Source organism: Hemitrygon akajei, chromosome 29 (assembly GCF_048418815.1).
Source record: "Hemitrygon akajei chromosome 29, sHemAka1.3, whole genome shotgun sequence".
NCBI classification, from domain to species: domain Eukaryota; kingdom Metazoa; phylum Chordata; class Chondrichthyes; order Myliobatiformes; family Dasyatidae; genus Hemitrygon; species Hemitrygon akajei.
Genome location: NC_133152.1, coordinates 14,064,427 through 14,090,760, shown reverse-complemented (window position 1 = coordinate 14,090,760; position 26,334 = coordinate 14,064,427). Strand labels below are relative to the sequence as shown.

Sequence of the window (26,334 nt, the reverse complement as noted above, 5' to 3'; positions counted from 1 at the left end):
GTGGGCAGTGTGGGATTGGGACTTCAGCTGATTGGTGAGTGGGAGCATGATAGGATGGATGGTTGATCAGGGTTTGAGGCTGTTTGGTGGTTTGGAGATCCGAAAATATAAATATGACGTTTCTTATTGGAGGATCGCAGTGACCTGATCGTCCCAAGAGAACCCTGTAAGGGTTATTATATTTATCTATTTAGTTAGAGATAAATTATGGAACAGGCTCTTCCGGCCAACCAAGTCATGCTGCCCAGCAACCTACCCATTTAACCCTAGCCTAATCACAGGACAATTTATAATGACCAATTAATTTATAAACTGGTACACTTTGGACTGTGGGAGGAAACCAGAGCACCTGGAGGAAACCCACGTAGTCACAGGGAAAACGTACAGACTCCTTGCAGGCATGGTGTGAATTGAATCTAAGCCGCTGGTGCTGTAATAGCGTAACACTAACTGTTAAGCTGCCATGCTGCCTCAACTTTAACCTTGACGCTCCAAGAGAATAATTGCTGGGAGAATAATGCTGTTTGATACAAAAACCCTTGCTTAAAATCTGGTGTGATGGAAAATAATTAGGAAACTATTGATTTTTATGTTTCATTTCATAATGTATAATAAGAGTTGAGACCAGCCTAGATCAATTATGATCATATTAACTGATAGGCAGGCTTGCGGGCCTTGTGGCATGTTCCTATTCACTATGTTCTTGCATTTTCAATCAGTAACCCTGAACTAGGCTGCATCATGTGATCAGAATTGTAGGGCTGCTTTTTCCTATCCAGGATAGTGAATACAGGTTGAGTAGGAAGTTTTATTTCTAACTATAATTATAATCCTTGTGCCACTGGAATCTCTTTCCTCACTTGTGGTCTTTTCCCAGTCAGCTTGGATTGGCAACAACTTCTCCACAATCACCATCGGTACAGATGTACCACAAAGCTGTGTTTAGACCCCTGTTCTGCTCGCTAAGCACAGTTCTAATGCCATATTTAGGTGTGCTGATGACACCACTGTTATAGACTGAATCAAAGGTAGTGACAAAACAGCATATAGAAGGGAGACTGAGAGGCTGTTACCATAGCAACCACCTTGCATTCAATGTCAGCAAGACCAAGGAGCTGATGATTGTTCTTAGGAGGAGGAAGCCGGAGGTCCATGAGGCAGTCCAAATTGGCATCTGAGTTGGAGAGGGTCAGCATCTTTAAATTCCTCAGTGTTATCATTTCCGAGGATCTGTCCTGGCCCAGCACGTGTGTGCCTTTATGAAGAAAGCATGGCAGTACCTCAACTTCCTGAGGAGTTTGCGAAGGATCAGTATGACATCTAAAATTTTGATAAACTGCTATAGATGTGTGGTGGAGAGTATACTGACTGATTGCATCGTGAGCTGTTATGGAAACACCTTCAAAGGAAAAGCCTGGGAAAAAGTAGTGGATATGGACCAGTCTGTCACAAGCAAAGCACTCCCCATCATTGAGCACATCTGCAACGAGTGCTGATGTAGGAAAACAACATCCATCATCAAGGACCCTCACCATCCAGGCCATGCCTTCTCATTGCTACCATCAGGAAGGAAGTACAGGAGCCTCAGGACTCTCACCACCAAGTTCAGGAACAGTTATTACCCCTCAACCATCTGACTCTTGAACAAGAGGGGATAACTTCATTTAACTGTACTCACCCTTTGATTGAACTGTTCCCAAAACCCTTACTCATTTCTGACATGTCAGTTCATGGTTTTCTCAACTGCCACAATGAGGCCACACTTGGGTTGGAGGACCAACACTTTATATTCTGTCTGGGTAGCCTCCATCCTGATGGCATGAACATCAGTTTCTCAAATTACCCCCCCCCCCCACCCACCTTCACCATTCCCAAATCCCATTCCCCCCTCTCTCTCTCCTTATCTCTTTACCTGCCTATCACTTCCCTCTGGTGCTCCTTCCCCTCCCTTTCTTTCATGGCCTTTTCTCCTCTCATATCAGATTCTCCTTTCACTAGTTCTTTGTCTTTCACCAATTGACTTCCCAGCTCCTTACTTCACCTCTCCCCCTCTCCTGGTTTCACTGTCTTGTCTTGTACTCCTCCCTGCCCCCCTCTCCCCTCCTTCCACCACCTTGCTCTGACTTCTCATCTTTTTTTCCTCTGTCACGATGAAAGGTTTTGGCCCGAAATGTCGACTGTCTACTCTTTCCCATGGATGCTGCCTCCAGCAATTTGTGTGTATTGCCCAAAGCCTATGGACTCACTTTCAAGTACTCTTCATTCATGTACTTGATAATTATTGTTTATCATTATTATTTTCTTGTATTTGCACAGCTTGTTGTCTTTTGCACATTGGATGTTTGTGCTGTTGGGTGTGGTCTTTCATTTCTTGGGCTTATTGTGAATGCTTGCAAGAAAATGAATCTTGGGGTGTATAAGGTGACATATATGTACTTCGAAGAAGAAAGTATGTGGTCCTGTAATAAGAGTTTAGGGAGCTAGGAAGTTGCTTAAAGAGCAGGACCTCCTGTGATGCTTCAGGTGTTATGAACTGCTGAGAACTGAAGGGTAGGTCAGATGAATACTGGGTTGAAGGGGTGGAATGGCTTTTAGGGTTTCTGATCATTGGGACCATTCTGGGGAAAAGTGAGATTCTGAGCGTGGGCTGGATTACACCATAGATCACATGTTGCTCTGAGGCACTTGTCATCAGTTTATTGTTCTAATCCACTTGTAAATTGTAGTTGTTTACCCTTTAAATATTCTGTTTAAACATACTGCTAGGCTTGGTATTAACATATGTCTGACACTTTATCACAAATTCCAACTTATTAACTGCAGCAATCCACATCTAGCACTTGTGTAGGACAAATTTTAATTATGCTATTAACAGTAATTATGCAATTAACAGTAATTATGCAATTCAAATAAAATATTTTGCATATCAATAAGAAGACTATGAAAGTTAATGTTTTATTGAGTACTTTGCAGGTAACACAATCTGAATGCATAAAGTAGTGATTTGCTTTAAATTATTTCAAAGCTTCTCATCTCGCTCTGTATTGCTGCAAAATGTAGATAAGCTGTTTGGTGCACTAGATTTTTCATGCATTAAGTATTTGTGAAATGGGGTTGTGTGCTGTGCCTTGGAAATGCAATTAACATTGATACTTTTCTGAAGGTGCAATGGTATCATGTTGACTTCAACGTTTAGCAGTATTATGACTTAGAAAATGAAAGTGCTCCTCATCTTCCTCCTATTTTGCAGATGTGGTAAGGGCTACTTTGTAAGTCCTTGGGCAGTTATATTGTATGATTATAAGATGCTATATTTTTACTAGCAGTACTATTTCTATTGAGACAATACTGACAAATTAAATTTACAAAAAATATGTTATTGTACTGAAGAAGTGGAAAGGAGATATTCCCAGGACTAGAAAATGTCAGCTGCAGGGATAGTATGCTGTGCTCTTGGGAACAAATTTTGATGAGGGGAGATGATGAATCTAGTTAAAGGAAATGGGAAGAAATTTTTTTAAAGTCAAAAGCTGAAGCTGCTTGAAATCAACAATAACAACAGAAAATACTGAAAATGTTCAGCATGTCAAGTAGTATCTGTGGGAAGAAGAACAGGGGCAATGCTTTGGGTTGAAGAACCTTTGTTAGAACTGGGAAACGGGGAACTTGTTTTCTTCATTAGATGGATCACAAACCTTTGGTCATACATTTAAATCAGTTGATGAAAGATCTTAGAAGTGAGATGAGCTCTATAGAGGCTTGACTCTTAAATCACCTTGGAAAGGACATCATTCTTCTGGACCTCCAGAGGTTATAGGCTGGATAAATTGTTATTTTGTTCACTGATTTTAGAAAGTGACAAAAATTTATTTAACTGGGGACATCTAAATGCACTAACTTTTATCTTTCCTGGTCAGTGACATAACTTAAAGCCAAGATTTTTTTTTTCTGGTACAGTGCCATAAACAAGTCTGATAAACCAAACAACATTTGACAGAGAAAAGAGATGCACTATCAGCCGATGGTGCTTGGTAATAATGTGACAAAGGGACTAATGGGCAACAATAAATTTCCTAACAGTGGCAAGTATATTCCTCAGGAGGAGGTTGAAGTATTCTGTGGCTTCTTTCTGTCATTCAGGACTCAGCCTGGAATCTCTGCAGTAGCTAGCTGCATTGGCCTTGATCCAGTTTCTCCACAAGTGGCTATGAGAAGGGTTCTCTTAAGAATACTTATGGCAGCTATTCTTTAGGTATGCACTCTGTGTATCCCAGGTGGTGAAGCCTGTGAGGATCTACTGTGCTGTACATGGCTATTGGCAGGTTTCCTGAAAGCTCTTGTTGGTGATCTATTGATCTCAAGTGAAAGATTTTTCTGAGATATCAAAGGTAGAGGTATTTCAAACTCTGCTCTTGATTGGAATATGTGACCCAGCTTTCACAGCTATAGAGAAGAGTACTAATAGCATAAGCCTCCTTTTGTCTTCTGGGTTAGTGGATTGTTTGAGAACTATTGTAACCATTCAGCAAGAAGAACATTTAACAAACAAAATAACTGGATGTATGGTAATGCAGCAGTATACAAAAGGATACATACATTTAAATTTCCATTTTAAAATATCTGTTCTCTGTACATGTATCCCTTTGGGTATCATCAGCAAAAGGAGCATGTAGGTAGATATGGATTTAAATGCTGAAACTTTAGTTATTCTTTTCAGTCCAACACTTGAAGCCTGCAAGTAGCAAGAAGAGATCTGTTGTCAAATTGTAACAAATTATCAAGACTGTCTTTTCATATAATAGGCCTGTTATTCTTGGCGATTTCAATGTCTGCAAGTGCTTGGGAGTGTTGTGATCACAAATTTGGGAGCATGGGTAGTCTCAACAAAAATGACCAGTATATTCTTCAATTTTATGCCTCTTAAAAATTGACAATCTCAAGTATTTGTAAGCTGGCTGTAAGCAAATTAGCTGCAAGACTTGAGGTTACAGTCAAATCACCCATGGTCTTATTGAATGTTGGATAGGATACAAGGAATCAGCTGACTTATTCCTTCTCTTATCTTTGTATACTCTATCATAAAAATGACCATACTCATGTCAGACAAATTCCATTTACATTCCAAGAGATCAGTGCTGTCTGAAAGGCAAATGTCAACCAGCTTTACTAATATGAAAGATTCATGAATGTATTTCTCAAAATGATTAATTTGATTCTAACACCTTTATGGGGAAAATTGCAGGAACACATTGCAAACAGTTTATTAACTCAGCTTCTGCCCCACCAACATTTCACAGCATGCCCCTTAAAAGAACATCCTCTGCTTAAGGCAGATCTTTATTCTATTCCTCACAGCAATCATCTGGAGGTTTGTCTTAATGAGACTGAAAGTTTCTTCTAAAATTTGAAACTGTGGGCCTTTATGAATGAGATGTTGTGCTAAGCTTTCTTAGCTTGATGAGCTGGAAGTTGTAAACTGCATGGAAATGGTGATAGGATGACACTGTACAATAGATCTATGATGATTTACTCTGAACCAAGGGATGGAATTATCTGAAGACATAATGTACCAAGGACCAAATTCCTGAGATGAAATGGTTGACTGAAGAAAAGTTGCATAGGTTGGGCTATGCTCATTGATGTGCAAGGAGTTGTGCATACAAGCATGGACTTCAAGAAGTAAAAAGAAGTAATTTTGACAACTATGTTGGAAACACTAACTTACCTGGAGGATCTCCTGCCTCTTATAAATGGCAGCTTTCAATAGCAGCTGCTGCCTCAAATCATTGGGATGATCTTACAACAATAACCTTGCACTCAACATCAGTAAGTTCAAGGAATCGATTGCCGACTTCAGTAAGGGGAAATTAGGGTAACACACCAGACTCATCAAGGGATCAGCTGTGGAAAGGGTGAGCAGTTTAAACTTCCTGGGTGTTCCCTCTCTGAAGATCTATCCTGGGCCCAACATTATTGCAGTTACAAAGAAGGCATGACAGCAGCTATATTTCATTAGGGTTTTGAGGAGACTTGGTATGTTAACAAAGACTAGCAAATTTTTACCAATGTAGTTTTCTAACTGGTTGCATCACTGTCTGGTATGGGGAAAAAAAACATAGGACTGGAAAAAGCTGCAGAAAGTTGCAGATTCAGCCAGCTCCCTCATGGGCACTATCCTTCTCAGCGTCAAGGACCTCTTCAAAAGGTGCTGCTTTAAAAAAATCAGCATCCACCTTTAAGGATTCGCATCATCCAAGACATCTCCTTTTCTTATTGCTACCAACAAGGAGGATGTACAGCAGCCTAAAGACACTCACTCGACATTTCGGCACAGCTTCTTACCCCTCCACCATCAGATTGTTGAATGGACAATGAACGAAATCATGAACATTACATCAATTTTTTTAATATGCTCTCTTTTTTCACTACTTGTCTAATTTAATTTTTAAAATATTTCTTAATGTGATTTGTAATTTTCTATTGTGTATTACAGTGTACTGCTGCTACAAAACAAATTTCATGACAATGCCAGTGATTTTAAGTCTGATTCTGATAATGTAGAAGTATGGACTCTGGAATAGGCACTACTTGATGAAACATGATCCCATATCATGACATTGCGAAAGACATCTGGTGAAGAATTGGTGTGTTCAGGCGAAAGAAAGAAGCTGAAACCTTACCTAGAACGTGTTGTTCTAGATATTTGGTACATCAACTTGCCTTCCAACTTTGGGTAACGACTGTTCCTTAAGTGAATAAAGCCTTATTCTTCCTTATTAAGGCCTCGTTTTCCAGTTGAAGCCAACATTATATCTCTATTATGTGTGCACACTTTAATTTGTAGCAGCATTGTCAAAATGCAGTGCAGATTAATTTAAATCAGTTCACTGTAACTAGTAACTTCTATGTAATGGTGTTTATACATGGATGGAAACCAGTTTTGTTGTGCATGCATTTGAAGTGCAGCTGCTTTTCACAATTTATCTAATATAGCTGCACATTTGGATTTATAGGCCATTAATTTTAATCTTTATTAAGTGACAGTGTTAAAAATAATGAAATAGCCAAAATAGGCCAATAAATACAGCTGTCTTCCTAAAAGGTTTATTTATTCTTGGTCCAGAGAATGTTTAGCAGCATTGTTGGAATAGAATTGTCTTGTTCTTATCCCCATTTGGGCACTCTGTGGATAAAAGTTCAACTCCAAAAAAAAAAGGGGGTATTTGTCCTAGTCAGCTCATATTGGCTGACGTGTGCTCTGCTGGTTTGCTGTGATGAGAATCATCTGCAGATTGAGGTCAATCTGTCATTTTAGCTGAATGAAATTGCTGATGACCAGATGGGAGTGCGCATTGTGGCTGGATGCTTTGCTTCGGGGGAACTGAAAAATAAATGACATGGAACTTCTTGCCATGCTGTTGCTACTCTGATGTTTTAGTTAACCTTCTGACTGCTAAATTATTCATGAGCACTCCACTGCAAGTTATTCCAATATACGAGGGGTGATTGATAAGTTCGTGGCCTAAGGTAGAAGGAGTCAATTTCAGAAAACCTAGCACATTTATTTTTCAACATAGCCCCCTCCTACATTTACACACTTAGTTCAGCTGTCGTGGAGCATACGGATCTTGGACCTCCAGAAAGTGTCTACAGCAGGGGTGATTGATAAGTTTGTGGCCTAAGGTCTCATCTCCTTCTACATTGGGCCACAAACTTATCAATCACCCCTGCTGTGGACACTTCCTGGAGGTCCAAGATCCGTATGCTCCACGACCACTGGAAATGTAGGAGGGGACTATGTTGAAAAGTAAATGTGCTAGATTTTCTAAAATTGACTCCTCCTAACTTAGGCCACAAACTTATCAATCACTTCTTGTACTCTTCCTGATGCTTGTTAATATTATAGAAAACAAATTAGTGCAATGTCTGGTATACATAGCTGCTTTGCAGTTGAAGCAATAGATTAGCAGCTGAGAGATTTGTCTGAATTTCATTGGAATGCTGCGTACAGGTCCAAAACAAAAACATGAATTATCTTCATAGTTCCTGGATGAGTATTCCTGTAAGTTTTCAACTTGCCGTGTAAAGCTTTTAGATAGATAGATAGATAGATAGATACTTTATTCATCCCCATGGGGAAATTTAACTTGCTGTGTAGGCTTCTGTTTTCTGCCTGTTAAATTTTACTAAATTGAAGCATTTAGAAACTTTGCATTTAAAAAGAGGGTAAACTCCAATTTACATATGTTTATAAGAATCCAAGTCAGGTGCTCACATAATCCAAAATTGGAGCAGCAATTTAAAGATTTCTGTGCACGAAGAATAAGTGAATTTTCTCTTAAAGAGTTTAGGTTAATTTTTAATTTGTGTTTTCTGCAGTTATCAGGATAAATTTTGACTTGCATATCCTTTGCACTTTATGTGACTGAAATATCCTAACATTATTGAACTTTAAAAACAGAAAAGGAATATGACACTTGCTGCCTTGTGGTTTCTCCATTTACTGAGGTCATGACTGATGTCTTATCCCGGTGTGAATTTTTTATTTAATTTCTCATTGTGTTCAATCATACACAAACTAATCAAAATGGTATAACATCTTGGAAACATAAGACATTGCAAATGTTGGAATCTGGAGTGGAAAAACAAACTGCTGGAGGAACTTGGCAGGTCAGGCAGCATTTGTGAAGGAAAAGGAATTATCGACATTTTGGATTAAAACTCTGCATCAGGATTGGGTGTAGAAGGAGGATGCCCAGTTTAAGGAGGAGAGGGGAAAGCATGAGTAGGTGATAGGTGGATGTAGATGGGCTCAGAACTTATGGGCAGGTGTAGCTAGTTGGGGAAAGGGGAGGGTTGGTGTCTAGAGACAGCTGATGAGTGGAAACAGATGAGAGGAAAAATGTTGGTTTGGTTGCACTTGGGATACAGTGCACAGTTCTGGTCATCGTACCAGAGGAAGGGTATGAATAAGCTAGAAAGGCTGCAAATAAGTTTTACAAGGACATGACCTCTACTGGAGTGCTTTAGTTATTGGAGAGATGGAATAGGTTAAGTTTGTTTTCCCTGTAGAAAAGGAAACCAAGAGGTAACATGAAAGAAGTATATAAAATTGAGGTGTCTGAATTACAGGAGGTAACATGATAGAAGTATATAAAATTGAGGTGTCTAAATGATTAATAGAGTCCTGACGAAGGGTCTCGGCCCGAAATGTCGACAGTGCTTCTCCTTATAGATGCTGCCTGGCCTGCTGTGTTCTACCAGCATTTTGTGTGTGTTGTTGTTTGAATTTCCAGCATCTGCAGATTTCCTCATGTTTGATAGATAACCGGTGTCTGTTTTTGATACTAGGGATGGTCAAAATTAGAGGGCATAGATTTAAGCTGAGGGATGAAGTTTAAAGAAGACTTGAAAGGTAAAATTTTCAGAGTAGTTGGTATCTGGGTGAGCTGCCAGAGGAAGTGGTGGAGGCAGGAAAAGTAAACACCATTTAAGAGGCATGTTGACAGGTACTTGACTGAACAAGACAGAGGAATATGAATGCAGTCCACTACGATAAGTATAGGTGGGCAAATTGTTTGGCATAGACACAGTACGCTGAGGGACCTGTTACTATGCTGTACAATTGCATGACTCTAGACAACTTTTAAAGCAGTTTGTCACCCAGGCAATTTTGGTTTGCACTCTATCGCAAACATTTCCTTTACACTACCAACCTTTCTTTTCTCTGGAACTTTTGTCACAGGTTTTCTGAATTCTGATCCTCGTTTCACAGATGCTGCCTGATCTGGTGAATGCTTTCAGAACTTTCTGTTTTTTATTTCAAGCTTTCAGTATATGTAGTTTTTAAAGAAAATTCAAATGATTGGTTATGTTGACGTCAGTTGAAAGTTAAATTTTGGAGGTTCCAAAATGTGATGAGAACGTGCTATCTTTGTGGACTACGACGTACTATCAGTGACACTTAATTTTCCTTCAAAGAATGTTTTGAAGACTAAAAGAGTAACCCACGTATGAATACTGGCTAGTTTAGCAAACTTTTACCAGCTACCTATGATTGATGCTATGCAACATCCCAAGTAAATAAATTTGGGTTTAATTTCAGTTGTGACATAGCCTTGAATAGAAATTGGGTGCATGGTTCATGTGATGTATTGAACTGATGCAGGTTCAAGTTGGTTCATTACTGAGGGTGGTTGTGGGCAATTTCACCTTGGGAATCTTGGCCTGATCAGGATCCTGATGCTTATTGGTATATGCAGAGAATGGTCCATTTCTTAGCATTGCCAACATTGATCGAGTATTTTTAAAAATGAATCCAAATAATAAAATAATTGAAAATGAATAATAATATGCACATTTATACAAATTGCTCAAATGTTTTTTTAAAAAAAGTTAGAAAGACTTTCTGCCATAAGTCATTGTAGGCAGCAATAGAATTAATGGAAAAGGATTTAAAAAGAGAAGTGTGATATTTAATACCTTTCATCACTCTGTGTCCTTTTTCAGGCTGTTTATTTCCACACATCCCTAAACTGTACCCACATTGTGATAGTTGTGGAGGTAGTGGCTATTGCAAGGAAGCATGAAGGAAATGAACAGATTCTCTCGTGTGGATTTGGAATTCTTCACCTACCAAACAGACAGAAGCTTGCATCAGATGCAGATAGGAATCAAAAAGCTAAAAGGTCAGTATTTAAGGTTATCATGTGGTTTTACAGTAAAGTAGTAAGGTTCAAGGAATACTCTATATGAGTGAAACATGAGCATCTTGATAATTACAAATATTTTGTACAATAAAAGGTAAGAGACAATGATAAATACTTTAAATGTTGGAAATATGCACAGACTTGGGTGTATTAGTTCCTATGTACCTGCTGTGTTTTGTAACTAAAACAGCAAGACCAGCATTAATGGTAAAGATTCTTGGATGAGATGATTTTCTTTCAAAAGTTCTTGCATCACTGGGTCACTTATTTAAATGTTTCCTTTGTATTATACAATCAGCTTTGGCTGATGGTCTGTACCATGCTTTGCCCAGGAAGCACACCAATAATTTAATGTTCCTGTATATATTTTCTTTATCAGATTGTGCACTTTTGAGTGCCTTTTTGGTTTTGTTGTTGCTTTTTATCCCTGATCATTCATCAATTAGCATTTTGCCAAAATTGACCCTCTAGCATCTTCACTCCTCCACGAGGAAAGTCATCAATTAATTTATCAGGACTCCATCGTAAAACTGATCTGACTTAATTTATTTACATTGTCTATTCTCTTGTAGTTTGGACCAGGCAAGTAGATTTTTGTTGCCTTCCAAGTGAATATATAAATTAATGGAAGCTGAGCCTTCTGCTGTAATCTCATCACATTTTGTCAACCAGAAGAACAGACATTTTTGATCATTTTCTCTTTTTTGTCACCTAATAAAATTTCCATAAATGACAATATATTACCATACTTTCTAACATACCTGAATAGTATTTAACTCTTGAATATCTTTAATTATTTTGAGTCGATTTCCTTCTGCGGCCGAGAATTCCACAGGTTCAGGACAGATTTCTTCTAATCTGTCTTTCATGGCTTATCCTGTTTTGAACTTCCCAGGAGAATCCTTTTGTCCTCAGATAGAAACCTAAATTAAGATATAGTCTTATAAAGTCCCTGAACAATTCCCACTCGTGAGTGATCGAATTCCAGAGGAAGTGTTAGAGGTGAGTTCAATTACAATTGTAACCCTCTCACTGTGGCTCGTTACAAACTTGGCTTGTTAGTGAACTTTGGCTAACAGCCACAGGACTCGGCATTGCATGGGTAATGGTGAGAAGACCACCTTCAATGACCAGTATACGTCCAAGGTTGGAATGATTCAGATTCAACCAAACAGGAAAGTTGGAATATACCAATAATGGAATGGAAATAATGGTGAATGCTTTATAAATGCTGTCCCATGGAAAGTTATTGTTCACCAGGAAATAACAGATCCTACAATGGCATAAATTTAAAGTGGAAGTAGATTTACAGATATTTCAACTTTAACAGTTAATGGCCCCTTCCCCCCCCCATTACAGTTTAACCAGTCTCAATGTGCGCAGAAATGTTGGAGCTTTGATTACTCGTGCGCTGAAGCCATGTTCTGCATGAAAAGAGGTCAGTTCTTTCAAAATGGTCCAAGATGGGGATACTGGCATTTCATCCTTGGAACCATTTGTCTGTACAAAGCACTTCTCACACCAGGGTCTTCTACGGGTGGGATTCTGCAAGCATCTTACTTTGTGCTCTGCTCCGCACCACCTTTGCTTTTCAACCCCTACCAATCAAAGACCTAAAACCAGACCACTGTCCTTCAGAAATCTGTTCCCACCTAGTGCTCTTGAATATTTTATGGCATCCCACTGGACAGAATGTTACAGTACATTATCAAGACAGACCCAATTGGCTGTTACAACATTACTAGGCTGAGCGAATGGCTCCTTATCTGAGCCGAAGCCAAAACACTAATCTATGAAGCTTAACTAACAGGTCACAGTTTTTGCAGAAAACTGCTAAAATAAAAGGCATAACAGTAGAAATACAATAAAACATGTTCTTAACCAGGGTGTGACACAATGTTTAAAAGACATTTGGACAGATACATAGATAGAAAAGGTTTAGAGGGATGTGGAGGGAACTTTGGACCAAATGCTAATTGGGCAGCATGGATGAACTAAGCTGAAGGATTGTTTCTGTGCTGTATAATTCTGACTGCATGACATGACATCTGCTGGCTCTTCTATATTTAACCTGGATGACATCAAGGTGGTGCTGGAGAGTGGTGTCTTTTTGTGTGCAGCTTCCAAGGGAATCATCAAATATTCCCATGTAGAACTAGTATAGCTGAAATCTATAGTTAAAGGTATTTCAGGGATTTCAGAAAGCAATTTTGCTTTTAGAAGTTTAGAAAATCTTTAAAATTTGCCTGGACTGCACATCACCGAGAGAGCAAGTATAACCCAGGTTATTTAAACCCAAAGTTGTAATGTTAGAAAGTTCTACCTGTGGAGGGATGAAAATGAGGTTTACTGATATTTAAAAAAAAAGAATTTGGGGGGAAAAATAACAATGCGAGGGTGGAGCGGTCTAGACACAGGATGGACAAGGAGGGAAACGCAGCAAAAATTAGAAGCTGAAGACATGAACTGTTGAGAGTGGAATTAGTAGTTTCTTTACCCTACTAACTTGAAACCCTCAGGGTGAAACCCCTGGAGGGGAGACAATAGCGATAAAAGATTTAGCAGCTTTAACGAGACAATATAAGCAGAGACCAGTGTCCAAAATCCCTAGGGATTAGTTGGGGATTTGTTCTGTAAAATCATACCAAGGCATTTGGTCAAGTTTTTGTACAAGTTTGTGAATTGACTTATTGTGGATGATAAACAAATTCATTCCAATGAAACAAGCTGGGGAGCCACCCATGATGAAGAACCAGCACAGGAATGAAATGTGTAATGACGCAGAGGATATAATGCGGTTCGATGTACCAGTTTATTTTCTTTCGAAGAATCCAAGTTTGATTTTCTGCAAGAATTGATTGTTTTTGCAAAGACTTTGATAGGTTGCTGGATGAGATTTACTTTGTTTAAAAGTTGTGATGTTGGAGAATTGTTAAAGGAGTTAAACTGTGTATATATAATTTTTGAATTTAAACTTGTAGATATACTGCCTGGAACTGAAACTGAAGTTAACTATAATACTTGAGAATAGGAATTGTATTTGGTTTTCTAACTAACTAGGGACAAGTAAAAAGGGAAGTTTAGTCTGTAAACTTTTAAATAGGGAGTAACATTAGATCTAAGTAGTTATAGAAATCTGAGTAACAAAGGTTATTCTAATGACTCACTGATTCTAACTAAACAAGAATTTGGCTTTTGTTGCTATCTAAGATTTGGAACCTAAACAGAATGTTGGAATTTTGAATTGCTCTTATGTAAATATTTTGTATATATTGTTCTTATAAACAAACCTTATCTCCCAAAGTGTGTGGTTTCTATTCACTCTCCTGATACCTAGAACCTTCTGATGGACTATTAGCACCTAGTGTAATTTGATTTTTCTCAAGAGTGGGATGACTAGTCACTCACGATAAGACTGGTGCTACACAGGTGTTATACAAGTGCCGTTTCCATTGTTAAAGCATGTCCTTTAGCTGGGCAGTAGGTGAAACTATAACACAGGGCTCTGAGGCCCCTACTCCTACTGTCTTTCTGCTTAGTGTACAGTCACTGGAAAATAAAATTTGAAGACTTTAGAGGAAGATTGCAGTACCAGAAAGGAGTGCTGTATACTTGGCTTTACAGAGACATGGCTCACCCCCAGCACCCTAGACATGACATTCCATGTATCTGTTTAATGATTGAGTCATTGTGGCGCACGGACAAACATGTCCTATCTCAGTCCTTCTCCCCAACCTGGAACATCTGGGGGTCAAGTAGTTTTGTTCTATCTGCTGATTGAGTTTTTTGCTGTCATCCTGATTGCAGTGTATATTTCACCCCAGGGTAACATCAAGCTGGCACTGAAGGAGTTGAGCACTGTGCTCAGCAGGCATGAGTCAGTCACACCGATACCTCTGTGACCATTTGTGGGGTACCTAAACCAGACTAACTTGAGGAAGTCTGTGACAAACTACTCCCATGTTACAGTCTGCTAAAGGCTAGATCTGTGTGTTCTTTACTGGGGATCCAGAACACTACAAGAGGTTCAGGTACAACCTACAGAAGGCTATCATAAGACTGAATATGTAATTCCAAGTGAAGTTAGAGACACAATCGGATATGTGCCAGCTGTGGCAGGCTTTGCAAGGCCATTACTACTTACACTAACATCATAAATTGCTGTGATGCTTCACTTCTCAATGAGCTGAACATCCTTTATGCATGCTTTGAAAGGAAGAATAAAAGTATACTTGTGCAAATCCCTGCAGCATCTGATGAACTTGTGATACCTGTCTCAGAGGGCAGAATATCTTTCAAGAGGCAAATGCTTGTAAGCCATCAGTTCCTGATGATGTAGCTGGCAGGGTATTGGAAAGATCGCCAACGAACCAGCTGGAGTGTTCAAGGACCTTTTCAATCTTTCACTGCTTCAGATGGAGATTCACTCCTGCTTCAAAGTAGCATCAGTAATACTGCTGCCCAAGCAGAGCTGGGAGAGCTACCTCAATGACTATTGCCGGTAGCACTTTTATCTACTGATGAAGTGCTGGAACTGGTTGGTCATGGTTCGAATTAACTGTTGCCTGAACAAGGATTTGGACCTGCTGCAATTTGCCCACTGCCACAACAAATCTACAGAGGATGTAATCTCACTGACTCTCCAATTAGGTTAAGATGACCTGAACAATACCAATACCTACGCTAGGCTGTTGTTTATCAATTACAGCTTGGTGTTAACACTATCTCTTCAAGTCTTAACAAGCTTCAAAACCTGAGTTTCTATCTCCATCTGCAACTTGTTCATTGACCTCAAGAGACCACAGTCAGTGGAAATTGATGATAATGTTACTTTCTCTGACATTCAACACAGGCATACCTCAAGAATGCTCGCTTGGCTCGCTGTTCTATTCTCTACACACATGATTGTATGGCTAGGCATAGCTCAAACATCATCTATTAATTTGACAATGAACCCCAGTGTTGCTGGCAGAATCTCAGATGGTGAGAAGTGGTGTATAGGAGTGAGACAGATCGGCTGGTTGAGTGGTGTCACAACAACAACTATGTACTCAATGCCAGTGGGATCAGGAAAGTGGTATCCAGCATTAAGGAGCCTCACCATACAGGATATGGTGTCATCTCGTTTCTGCAATCAGGGAGAAGGTACAGGAGCCTGAAGGTGCACACTCAACATTTCAGGAACAGCTTTTTGTTCACCATAAGATTTCTGAATGATTTCATAATTGATACCACATTATTCTGCTCTCTTTGCACTATTTATTTTCTTTTAAAATATTTCTTATTGTAATTTGTAACTTATAACCATATAACAATTACAGCACGGAAACAGGCCATCTCGGCCCTTCTAGACCGTGCCGACGCTTACACTCACCTAGTCCCACTGGCCTGCACTCAGCCCATAACCCTCCATTCCTTTCCTGTCCATATACCTATCCAATTTTACTTTAAATGACAATACCGAACCTTCCTTTACCACTTCTGCTGGAAGCTCGTTCCACACAGCTACCACTCTTTGAGTAAAGAAATTCCCCCTCGTGTTACCCTTAAACTTTTGCCCCCTAATTCAAATCATGTCCTCTTGTTTGAATCTCCCCTAGTCTCAATGGAAAAAGCCTATCCACGTCAACTCTATCTATCCCCCTCATTATTTTAAGTACCTCTATGAAGTCCTCCCTCAACCTTCTATGCTCTAAAGAATAAAGACCTAACTTGTTCAGCCTTTCCCTATAACTTAGGTGCTGAACCCCAGGTAACATTCTAGTAAATCTTCTCTGTACTCTCTCTATTTTGTTGACATCTTTCCTATAATTTGGTGACCAGAACTGTACACAATACTCCAAATTTGGCCTTACCAATGCCTTGTACAATTTTAACATTACATCCCAACTCCTATACTCAATACTCTGATTTATAAAGGCCAGCATACCAAAAGCTTTCTTCACCACCCTAGCCACATGAGATTCCACCTTCAGGGAACTATGCACCATTATTCCTAGATCACTCTGTTCTACTGCATTCTTCAGTGCCCTACCATTTACGATGTATGTCCTATTTGGATTATTCCTACCAAAATGTAACACCTCACACTTATCAGCATTAAACTCCATCTGCCATCTTTCAGCCCACTCTTCTAACTGGCCTAAATCTCACTGCAAATTTTAAAAACCTACTTCATTATCCACAACGCCACCTACCTTAGTATCATCTGCATACTTACTAATCCAATTTACCACCCCATTATCCAGATCATTAATGTATGTGACAAACAACATTGGACCCAATATAGATCCCTGAGGCACACCACTAGTCACCGGCCTCCAACCTGACAAAGTTATCCACCACTACTCTGGCATCTCCCATTTAGCCTCTGTTGAATCCATTTTACTACAATATTAATACCTAATGATTGAACCTTTTTTAAGTATTGCACTGTACTACTGTCACCAAGCAACAAGTTTCATGACGTATGTCAGTGATAATAAATCTGCTTCTGATCTTTAACAATTTCAAGTAATTTTGTTAACCAGGTTTACTTTTCAGTGTTGATGATGCTAGCCTATGATAATACATATGTCTGCTGTGTTAACCATGTCCATAATCGCTTAATTTTTTTTTTAAAAAAAGCTTATCCAGCTACATACAGAAAATGGCCTGTAGTGACTTCTCTTTCCATACATAGAAATTTTCCTTTGGTGCCCTCCCAAGGAGCTGATCTTGGTTCTTACATAGTGAATGTAGTCTTTCTGTATTTTCAAATGGCATTTTAGAAGATACCATATAAAAGCTTCGTACATTAAATAAGGGCTCATGGCTTAGCATAAATGAAGGATTGATAAAAGATAAGATAAATAATAATAGAGCAACAATCTATTGGAGGAACATAGCACATTGTGCAGCATTGGTGGGGTGGGGGGGGTGCAGGGGGAACTGTCAGTGGTTCTTGTTGGAGCCTTGTAAGAGGGCTAAGAGTAGAGAAGGATATAGCCAGTATAAAGAAGAGGGGGGAAGGGTGAGATGTGAGCAGGTGATGAATATCTCTCTACCCATTAGGACTTCACTACTGTTCTTTGAAAGTCGCTCTGGCCCCTCGGGATCAATGTGCTTGGCGTATAATGGGCAATTTCAATCTGACTGAAGCTTGGAAGTTGATTGGAACTTGCAACAAGTTATAAATGAGCAGTTAAAGGTCATTGGATGAAAGGTATCTCTGAACTGCATCTGTGCAGACGGGAAGAAGATACATCTTCAATATGTACAGAACTTGCCTTCAGTATATAACTGTGATCATCAGGTCAGGAGCAAGGCAAGGAACACAGTGACCGAGTTCCCTGTTCACTAACATGAATCTAATGTACTGTTGCTAAACTATGCCACCCCAGTGAAATTTTTGACAGCAACATTAGCATGAGAAAGAAGTTTTGAGGATATGGTTGCATGCATAAGTTATTAAAAGAACAAGGCTATTTGTGCCTCCTTCATTTATAATATCACTGCTGATTTGATTATGACCTCAACTTGATGTCCCTGACTGTTTGCAACATTCCTGTGAGAAATACTTGAATATGTACATACCAACATATCAAATATTACTTATGGTGTGTTGTTACAAGGATCAGTCTTGGGCCCTCAGCTATTTATAATTTGCGTTAATGAACTTTTTGGAACAACAGTCTAACAGTTCCAGATTGTCTGATAGACAATTCAAGGCTAGGTAGAAAAGTGAATTATAAGAAGGATGAAGAATATCTGTAAAGGGTATAAAGAAGTTGTAAATGTAGAAAAGAAGGTGGCAGATGGAGTATAATGTAAGGTTTTGTACTGGCAGCACAATGTTCCAGAGCACTGTGCCAAAGTTTAAAGCACTTGTTAAAAAAATAATTCAGTAAAGCATAGATGCTTTTAAAAAGTGAAATGAAAGGTTTATAAATACTAAAAAAATTACTATGAAGAGCAGAGAATAGTAAAAAAAACCCACTAAATCCAATCAGTGTTTGGTGTTACCACCCTTTGCCTTTTAAAATTGCATCAATTCTCTTGGGTATACTGTTGTGCAGTTTTTTTTTAAGAAAACTAGCTGGTAGGTTGTTCCAAGCATCTTGGAGGACTTGCCACAGTTATTTTGCAAGACTTTGGCTTGCTCGCTTGCTCCTGTCTCTCCAGGTAACCCCAGATAGCCTAGATGTTGTGATCAGGACCCTGGAGGCCATATCATCTGTTGCACAACTCCTGGTTCTTTTCACTGAAGATGGTTCTTTATGACTTGCCCATGTGTTTGGGGTCATGTTCCTGCTACAGAATCAAGCTAGGACTGATCAGACACCTCCCTGATGGGACTGCACATTGGTTGAATATCTGTTTGTACTTTTGAGCATTGAGGATTCCATTAATTCTGACAAGGTCACTAACTCCATTTGCAGAAGTGCAGCCCCATACCTGCAGAGAACCTTCACATGCTTCACTGTTAGCTGCAGGCACTCATCCGTGTAGTGCTGTCCAGCAACTTTACAGACAAGCTGCCCTGTTTGAGCCAACAATTTCAAATTTTGACTTGCCTGTCCAGAGCACTTGCTGCTAGCCTCTTTTTTTTGAGCATAGATGAGTCTTTTGTCTTTGTTTACTGATCCAATTGGATCATGGCTGATCCCATTTTCCTCTCAGCCCCAATCTCCTGTCTTCTCCCTGCATCCCTCCGTGCCCTGACCAATCTATCAGCCCCTGCCTTAAATATACGTAAAGATGTCCTCCACAGTTGTCTGTGGCAAAAAATTTCACAGATTCACCACTCTCCGGCTAAAGAAATTCCTCCTCATCTCCATTCCAAAAGGATGCCCCTTACTCTGAGGCTGTGTCCTCTGGTCTCGGACTCTTCCACCATAAGAAACATCCTCTTCACATCCACTCTGTCAAGACTTTTCACCATTCATTAGGTTTCAATAACGTCAACCCTCATTCTTCTGAATTCTAGTCAATATAGGCCCCGAGACATCAAAACACTTCATGTGACAAGCCATTCAATCCAGGAATTATTTTCATGAACCTTCTTTGAACCCCTTCCAGTTTCAGCACATTCTTTCTAAGATGAGAGGCCCAAGCCTGCTCACAATACTCCGTGAGGCGTCACCAGTGCTTTATAAAATCTCAGTATTATACCCTTGCTTTTATATTTTAGTCCTCTTAAAATGAATGCTTAACATTGCATTTGCCTTCCTTACCACAGACTCGTATCTGCAAATTAACCTTTAGGGAATCCTGCATAAGGACTCCCAAGTCCCTTTGCACCTCAGTTTTTTTTTGTATTTTCTCTCCAGTTAGAAAATAGTCCACCCTTTTATTTCTTCTACCAAAGTTCATGACCATACACTTCCCAGCACGGTATTCCATCTGCCATTTCTTCGTCCATTTTCCAAATCTGTCTGTCCTTCTGCAGCCTCTCTATTTCATCAAAACTACCTCCCTCCACCTATCTTCATATAATCATCAAACTTGGCAACAAAGTAATCAATTCCAGCTTCCAAATCATTGACATGTAATGTAAAAAGAATCAGACCCCTGTGGAACACCACTAGTCACTGGCAGCCAACTAGAAAAAGCTCCCTTTATTTCCACTCTTTGCCTCCTGCCAATCAACCTCTAGTTTATTCATGCTAGAATCTTTCCTGTAATATCATGAGCTCGTAGCTTGTTGAGCAGCCTCGTGTGGAACCTTGTCAAAAGCCTTCTGAAAAATCCAAGTACACAACATCAACTGATTCTGCTTTGTCTTAGCACCTACTTGGCACGTGCAGTAACTCACTGAGCTCTCTATGCAGAACCTCATCACTCATCCTACCCACGTCATTGGTATCTACATGGACCATGACTTCTGGCTGTTCACCCTCTCACTTATAAATGCTGAGGAATCAATTCAAGATATCCCAGACCCTGGCACCTGAGAGGCGACATACTATCTGGGAATCTTGTTCTCTCTGAGAGAATCTCCTGACTGTTCCTCTAACGAATCTCCTGCCCACAGTGCTCCTCTTCTTCCCCCCCACCCATCCCCTTCTGAGTCATAGAGGCAGACTTGGTGAAAGAGAGCTGGCCACTATGACTTTGTCAGGTCAAACCCCCCCGACATTATCCAAAGTGACATACCTATTGTTGAGGGGGTTGGCCTCACTCATTGTCATTAGCACCTGCTGTTATCTTTGTTTAATCATGCACTGGGCTATATAGCTACAAATTAAGTTTTATTTGAAAAGTGGTTTATTACATGATATGATACTTCAATGAAAATAATGATTGGAAATCAAAAAATTGTTAATTTCTACTGACACTGTAGCAGAAGACAAAGTCATTAAAATTCATGTAAAAAAATCTAGGGTGATTAGGACTTTTGTACAGTAATATAGATAGAGGGGAAGGTATTACTCAACAGAACAAAAAGTCACAGCATTGCTTAGAGGCCATGTTGGATGGCTCCTTTACTAGGCAACATGTGTGGAAATGAGGAATAAGAAAGGTTAATTTGTTTATTATAGACATCCTTATAGTCTTTGGGATTTGGAGGAGCATGTTTGTAGAGAGATAGCAGATATTTGTAATAAAGATAAGATTGTGATGATAGATGAATTGACTGGGGCTCCCATACTCCCAAAGGACTTGATGCAATAGAACTTTAACGTGAATTGTCAAATGCGTTCAGCAGAGTTTCCTTAATATTTAGCGGTCTCAGCTGGATCTCCACTTGGGGACTGAGGCTGAGCAGTTAACAGAAGTATGTATAAGGGAACACTTTGGACCTAGTGATCATAATTCTGTTGGTTTCAACATAATTATGGAGAAGGGCAAGATTGGTCCTTGGTTGAGATTCTGAATTGCAGAAAGGCCAATTTTGATGGCATCAGAAGAGATGTAGGTATAGATTGGGTAGGTTATTCTCAAAGAGATGCTTGGTAAGTGGGAGGTCTTCAAAAGTGAAATTTTGAGGGTACAAAATTTGTAAGTTCCTGTTTGAATAAAAAACAAGGCTAGAGGTTTAAAAACCTTGATATTTATGGGATATTGAGGTCTCAGTTAAGAAGGAGGTGCATAGCAAGTGTAGCCAGCTTGGGACAAATATGGTATGGAACAATAAGGAGTGGATGAAATGCAGGAGAAGACTGAAGAGGAAGCTCAGAAAGGCTAAAAGGGAACATGAAGTTGCTCTGGCAGACAAGGTGAAAGAGAATCCTAAGGGCTTCTATATACACAGGTATGTTAAGTGCATATAGATAGCAAGGGACAAAATTGATCCTCTTGAAGATCAGTGTGTTTATCTATCCATGGCTTTGAAAGAGATGCGGCAGATCTTAAATGTATATTTTGCATCTGCAAACGCAGGGTCTAATTAATTGAGGCCAAAGAATTGGTAGGCCATGGATCATATCCAAATATGAGCATACAGCAGAAAATGCAGGATCTCCCAGTGATCACCCATTTTAATTCCACTTTCCATTCCCATTCTGATATGTCTGTCCATGGCCTCCACTGTCGTGATGAGGTCACACTCAGGATGGAGGAACAACACCTCGTATTATGTCTCAGAAGCCTCCACCCTGATGGCATGAACATCGGTTTCTTGAATTTCCAGTAATGCCCTCACCTTCACTATTCCCTATCTCTTTTTCCCTCTCACACCTTATCTCCTCGCCCACCCATGCCTCCCCCTTTTCTTTCTTCCGTGGCCTTCTTTCCTCTTCTATCAGACTTTCCCCTTCTCCAGCCCTGTATCTCTTTCACCAATCAACTTCCCAACTCCTTACTTTATCCCTCCCCATTCAGATTTTACCTTGTGTTTCTCTCTCCCTCCCCCCCACACCCTTTAAATCTGCTCCTCAGATTTTTTTCTCCAGCCCTGCTGAAGGCTCTCAGCCTGAAATGTCGACTATACTCTTTTTTCATAGATGCTGCCTGCCTGCTGAGTTCCTTCAGCATTTTGTGTGTTGGTTGGTTTGATGGGAAAGGATATGCTTTTTTTAGTGGTACATGTGGTGTAAATCTAATACTGCACATCAGCCATGTAGCACCATCCCTACTGTAAAGTATGGTGGAGGTAGCATCATGCTATAGTGATGCTACAGGGACAGCAGCAGAGACAGGAAACCTGGTCAAGATTGATGAGGAGATGAGTGCTCCTAAATACAGAGAGATCCTAGATTAAAAACCTGCTGGCCTCTGAAAGAAAATTTAAAATGAGAGCAAACACGAGGAAATCTGCAGATGCTGGAAATTCAAACAACAACACACACAAAATGCTGGTAGAACACAGCAGGTCAGGCAGCATCTATAGGGAGAAGCGCTGTGAACGTTTCGGGCCGAGACCCTTCGTTAGGAGGGGGAATGAGGGGGAAGTTTGTTTCTCAGCAGGACAATGACCCAAAGCTCACTGCCAGAGCAAGCATCGAGTGGCTTCAAATAAAGAAAATTGATGTCCTTGAGTGGCTCAGTCAGTGTCCTGATGTTAAACCAATTAAACGTTTCTGGCAAGACCTCAAGATTGCTGTCGACTACTGCTCTCTGACTAACCTTAAATAGCTTGAACAAGGAGGAATGGGCAAATCTTGCTCCATCAAGTAGTGCAAAGTTAATTGGGATTTAGTTGAGTTGTGCAAAGTTAGTTGGCTGTAATAGCTGTGAGAGGTGCAATGTACTGAACAAAGGGTGATGAATACTTTTGAACTGCTGACATCTCAGATTTTGGATTTTTAGTTGTTCATGCTTTACAAGTTTTTTCCTGTTTTGGGGCTCTGCTCTTGGGAGAGGGGAAGGAGCATTGATTTCACAAAAAAATCCTCAATTAAATTGATTAAAATACCTGGTTGTAAGACTCATTTATGTAAAGAAAGGGTTGGGGCTGGATACTTTTTCAAGGCACTGTATAAGTATTTGGATAAACAGGGCCTGATTAAGGATAGTCAACACGAGTTTGTGCATGGTAAGTCGTGTCTAACCTATCTTGTTGAGTTTTTAAAAATGGTTATAATGAAGGCTGATAAAGGATGTTGTTTTCAAAGACTTTAATAAGGTCTTTGACAATGTCCTGCATGGGAGATTGGTCAAGAAGGTTCAGTTGCTTGGCATTCAGCAGGAAGTAAATTGGATTCAGCATTAGCTTAACATGAGAAGCCAGAGAGTGATCATAGATGGTTGTTTCTGACTGGAACCTTGTGACTAATAGTATGCTGCAGAAATTGATGCTAGGTCCATTGTTGTTTATCATCTGTATTAATGATTTAGTTGATAATGTCGTAAACTGTATCAGCAAATTTGTAGATGACGCAAAGATTGGTGGCAGAGTGGACAGTGAGGGAGGCTATCAAAGCCTGCAGCATGATCTGGATCAGCTGGTAAAATGGACTGAAAAGTAACAGATGGACAAGTGTGAGGAGTTGCAGCTTGGGAGAATAAATTGGGGTTAGGGCATGCATAGTGAAAAATATGGTACTGAGGTGTGCAGTGGAACGCAGGAATCTGGGAATGCATATACATAATTCCTTGAAAGTGTTGTCACAGGTAGATAAGCTTATAAAGAGATTTTGGCAATTTGTATTGAGTACAGGAGTTGAGATATTATATTGAAGTTGTATAAGATGTTGATGAGGCTGAATTTGGAGTGTAGTGTGCAGTTCTGGTTACCTATCTACAGGAAGTGTATCAAGCTTGAAAGAATTCATAGAAAATTTGAGGATGTTGGTGGGACTTGAGGACCTAAGGGAATGATTGAATAGGTTTGGACTTTATTCCCTGGAGCATAGGAGAATGAGAGGAATTTGATAGAGGTACATAAAATCATGAGCAGTAGAGATGCAGGCTTTTCCCCCCTGAGATTGGATGAAATTGGAATTAGAGACCATAGTTTAAGGTGAAATATTTAAGGGGAACCTCAGAGGGAACTACTGCAGTCAGCGTGTTTGAGTGTGGAGCGACCTGTCAGCGGAAGCGGTGGATGGAGATTCAGTTGCAACAGTTAAGATATGTGCAGGAGAGGGGAATAATGGAGGGTTATGGTCCAGGGCCGGGTAGGTAGGACAAAACAGAAAAACGTCAGCATGGACTAGATTGGCCGACAGGTCTGTTTCCGTGCTGTATGACTCTGACTTACTAAACTTGTGTTACTTCTGCTGATTGTGGACTCTTCTAGCTACAGCATTTGTGCTGCAGTTTGGCAGATTAGATTGTCAATGCTTTGTAGAACTTGCCTCATCTTTTTCATTCCGTTTCCTTCAGTGTTACTGGGCATGGATTCTGCTCAGCTGGGTTATAGCACAGGATAGTGAAGAGAGACACTTCCACCCATGTGTTTAAAATTGTTGGATGGAATGCAAAACTAGTTAGTAATATGAGAAAGGATCTAGTGCTATATGATGAATAAAGTCTTCTCAGGTTTCCGACCAGATGCAAGTATCGATTGTAACCAATGTTTCAATGACAGACTCCACCATCTTCATCAGAGATATTGCTTGCACATGTCAGTCTGGTGGTATTTATACCACTGTATTCTGTTGCTCCTGATTGGTTAGTCCTCATACAATTAAATTTCCGCTCTCCAACCTTGTTTACAATCAAATTCCAGTTCTTAGAGTGATACCTTTTGTCTTTGTTAAAAATCTTTTCCTCTAGTTTTATTTTGATGGCTTCCTTTATTAAGCGGTCCGAAAAGCCATTGGCATTGCACAGTAATTTTGTGCCGTCAAAGTCAACCGTAAGGCCATTGTGAATACAATGTTCTGTTACTGCATATTTATTTATCAAAAAATTATTTATCCTTCTCCTCCTGTGAGAATTAACACCTGGGTAAATGTAGAGTTAAGAGTAAATAGTTTAGGAGGGACAATTAAAATGGTGTGTCTCTTTTTTTTATATAATCCGCTTGACATAGCGGATTATAGCTTGTGATGCCCTCCAAACAGACTTCAGCAGAACGCTCAATAATAATTGCTCATTGTTGTGGTATCCACAATTTTAAATCTTTGTCAGGTGCCCACCATACTATCCTGGCAAGTTAGTTCTGTGGGAAGTCTGCAGAAACATTAAGATTGGTGTAAAGAACTTTAATAAGGGGTGATTAACTACATTAGTAGTGTATATTTAAATGCATATAGTTGTTGTGGTTGCTCATGTTAATGTTGAGCACAATGAAATGTTTGGCTGGTCTGCTTGTCATGTGAAGGAGTATGAGGAGTCCAGCACGAACTACACATGGCACCCATGATGTTGGAGGAATTCTGCAGGTCAAGCAGCATCTATGGAGAAAAATAAAGAGTTGGCATTTCAGTCCAGGACCCACAATAACTCCAAATGGAAGATGAGGTACTGCTCCTTGAGCTTGTACTCAGTGGCCACTTTATTAGATAACCTATACACCTCTGAATACAAATACCTAATCAGCCAATCATGTGGCAGCTATTCAGTGCATAAAAACATGCAAAAGTGGTCAGGAGCTTCAGTTGTTGTTCAGACCAAACATTAGAATGGGGAAGCGAGTTTTGATTGTGGAATGATTGTTGGTGCCAGATGGGGTTGTTTGCGGATCCCCAAAACTGCTGATCTCCTGGGATTTTCACTTACAACTGTCTCTAGAGTGTACAGAGAATGGTAAACA

The 26,334-nt window shown here is 39.8% G+C and overlaps 1 protein-coding gene across 1 annotated transcript in view; it reads left to right on the top strand.

Annotated features, from left to right (window-relative positions):
* nphp4 (nephronophthisis 4) overlaps window positions 1-26,334 on the top strand; it is a 381,887-nt gene that overhangs the window by 28,066 nt on the left and 327,487 nt on the right. Inside the window, exon 3 of the mRNA XM_073031685.1 lies at window positions 10,510-10,688. Coding sequence (XP_072887786.1) covers window positions 10,510-10,688 — 179 coding nt within the window. The remainder of the gene's footprint in view (window positions 1-10,509; window positions 10,689-26,334) is intronic.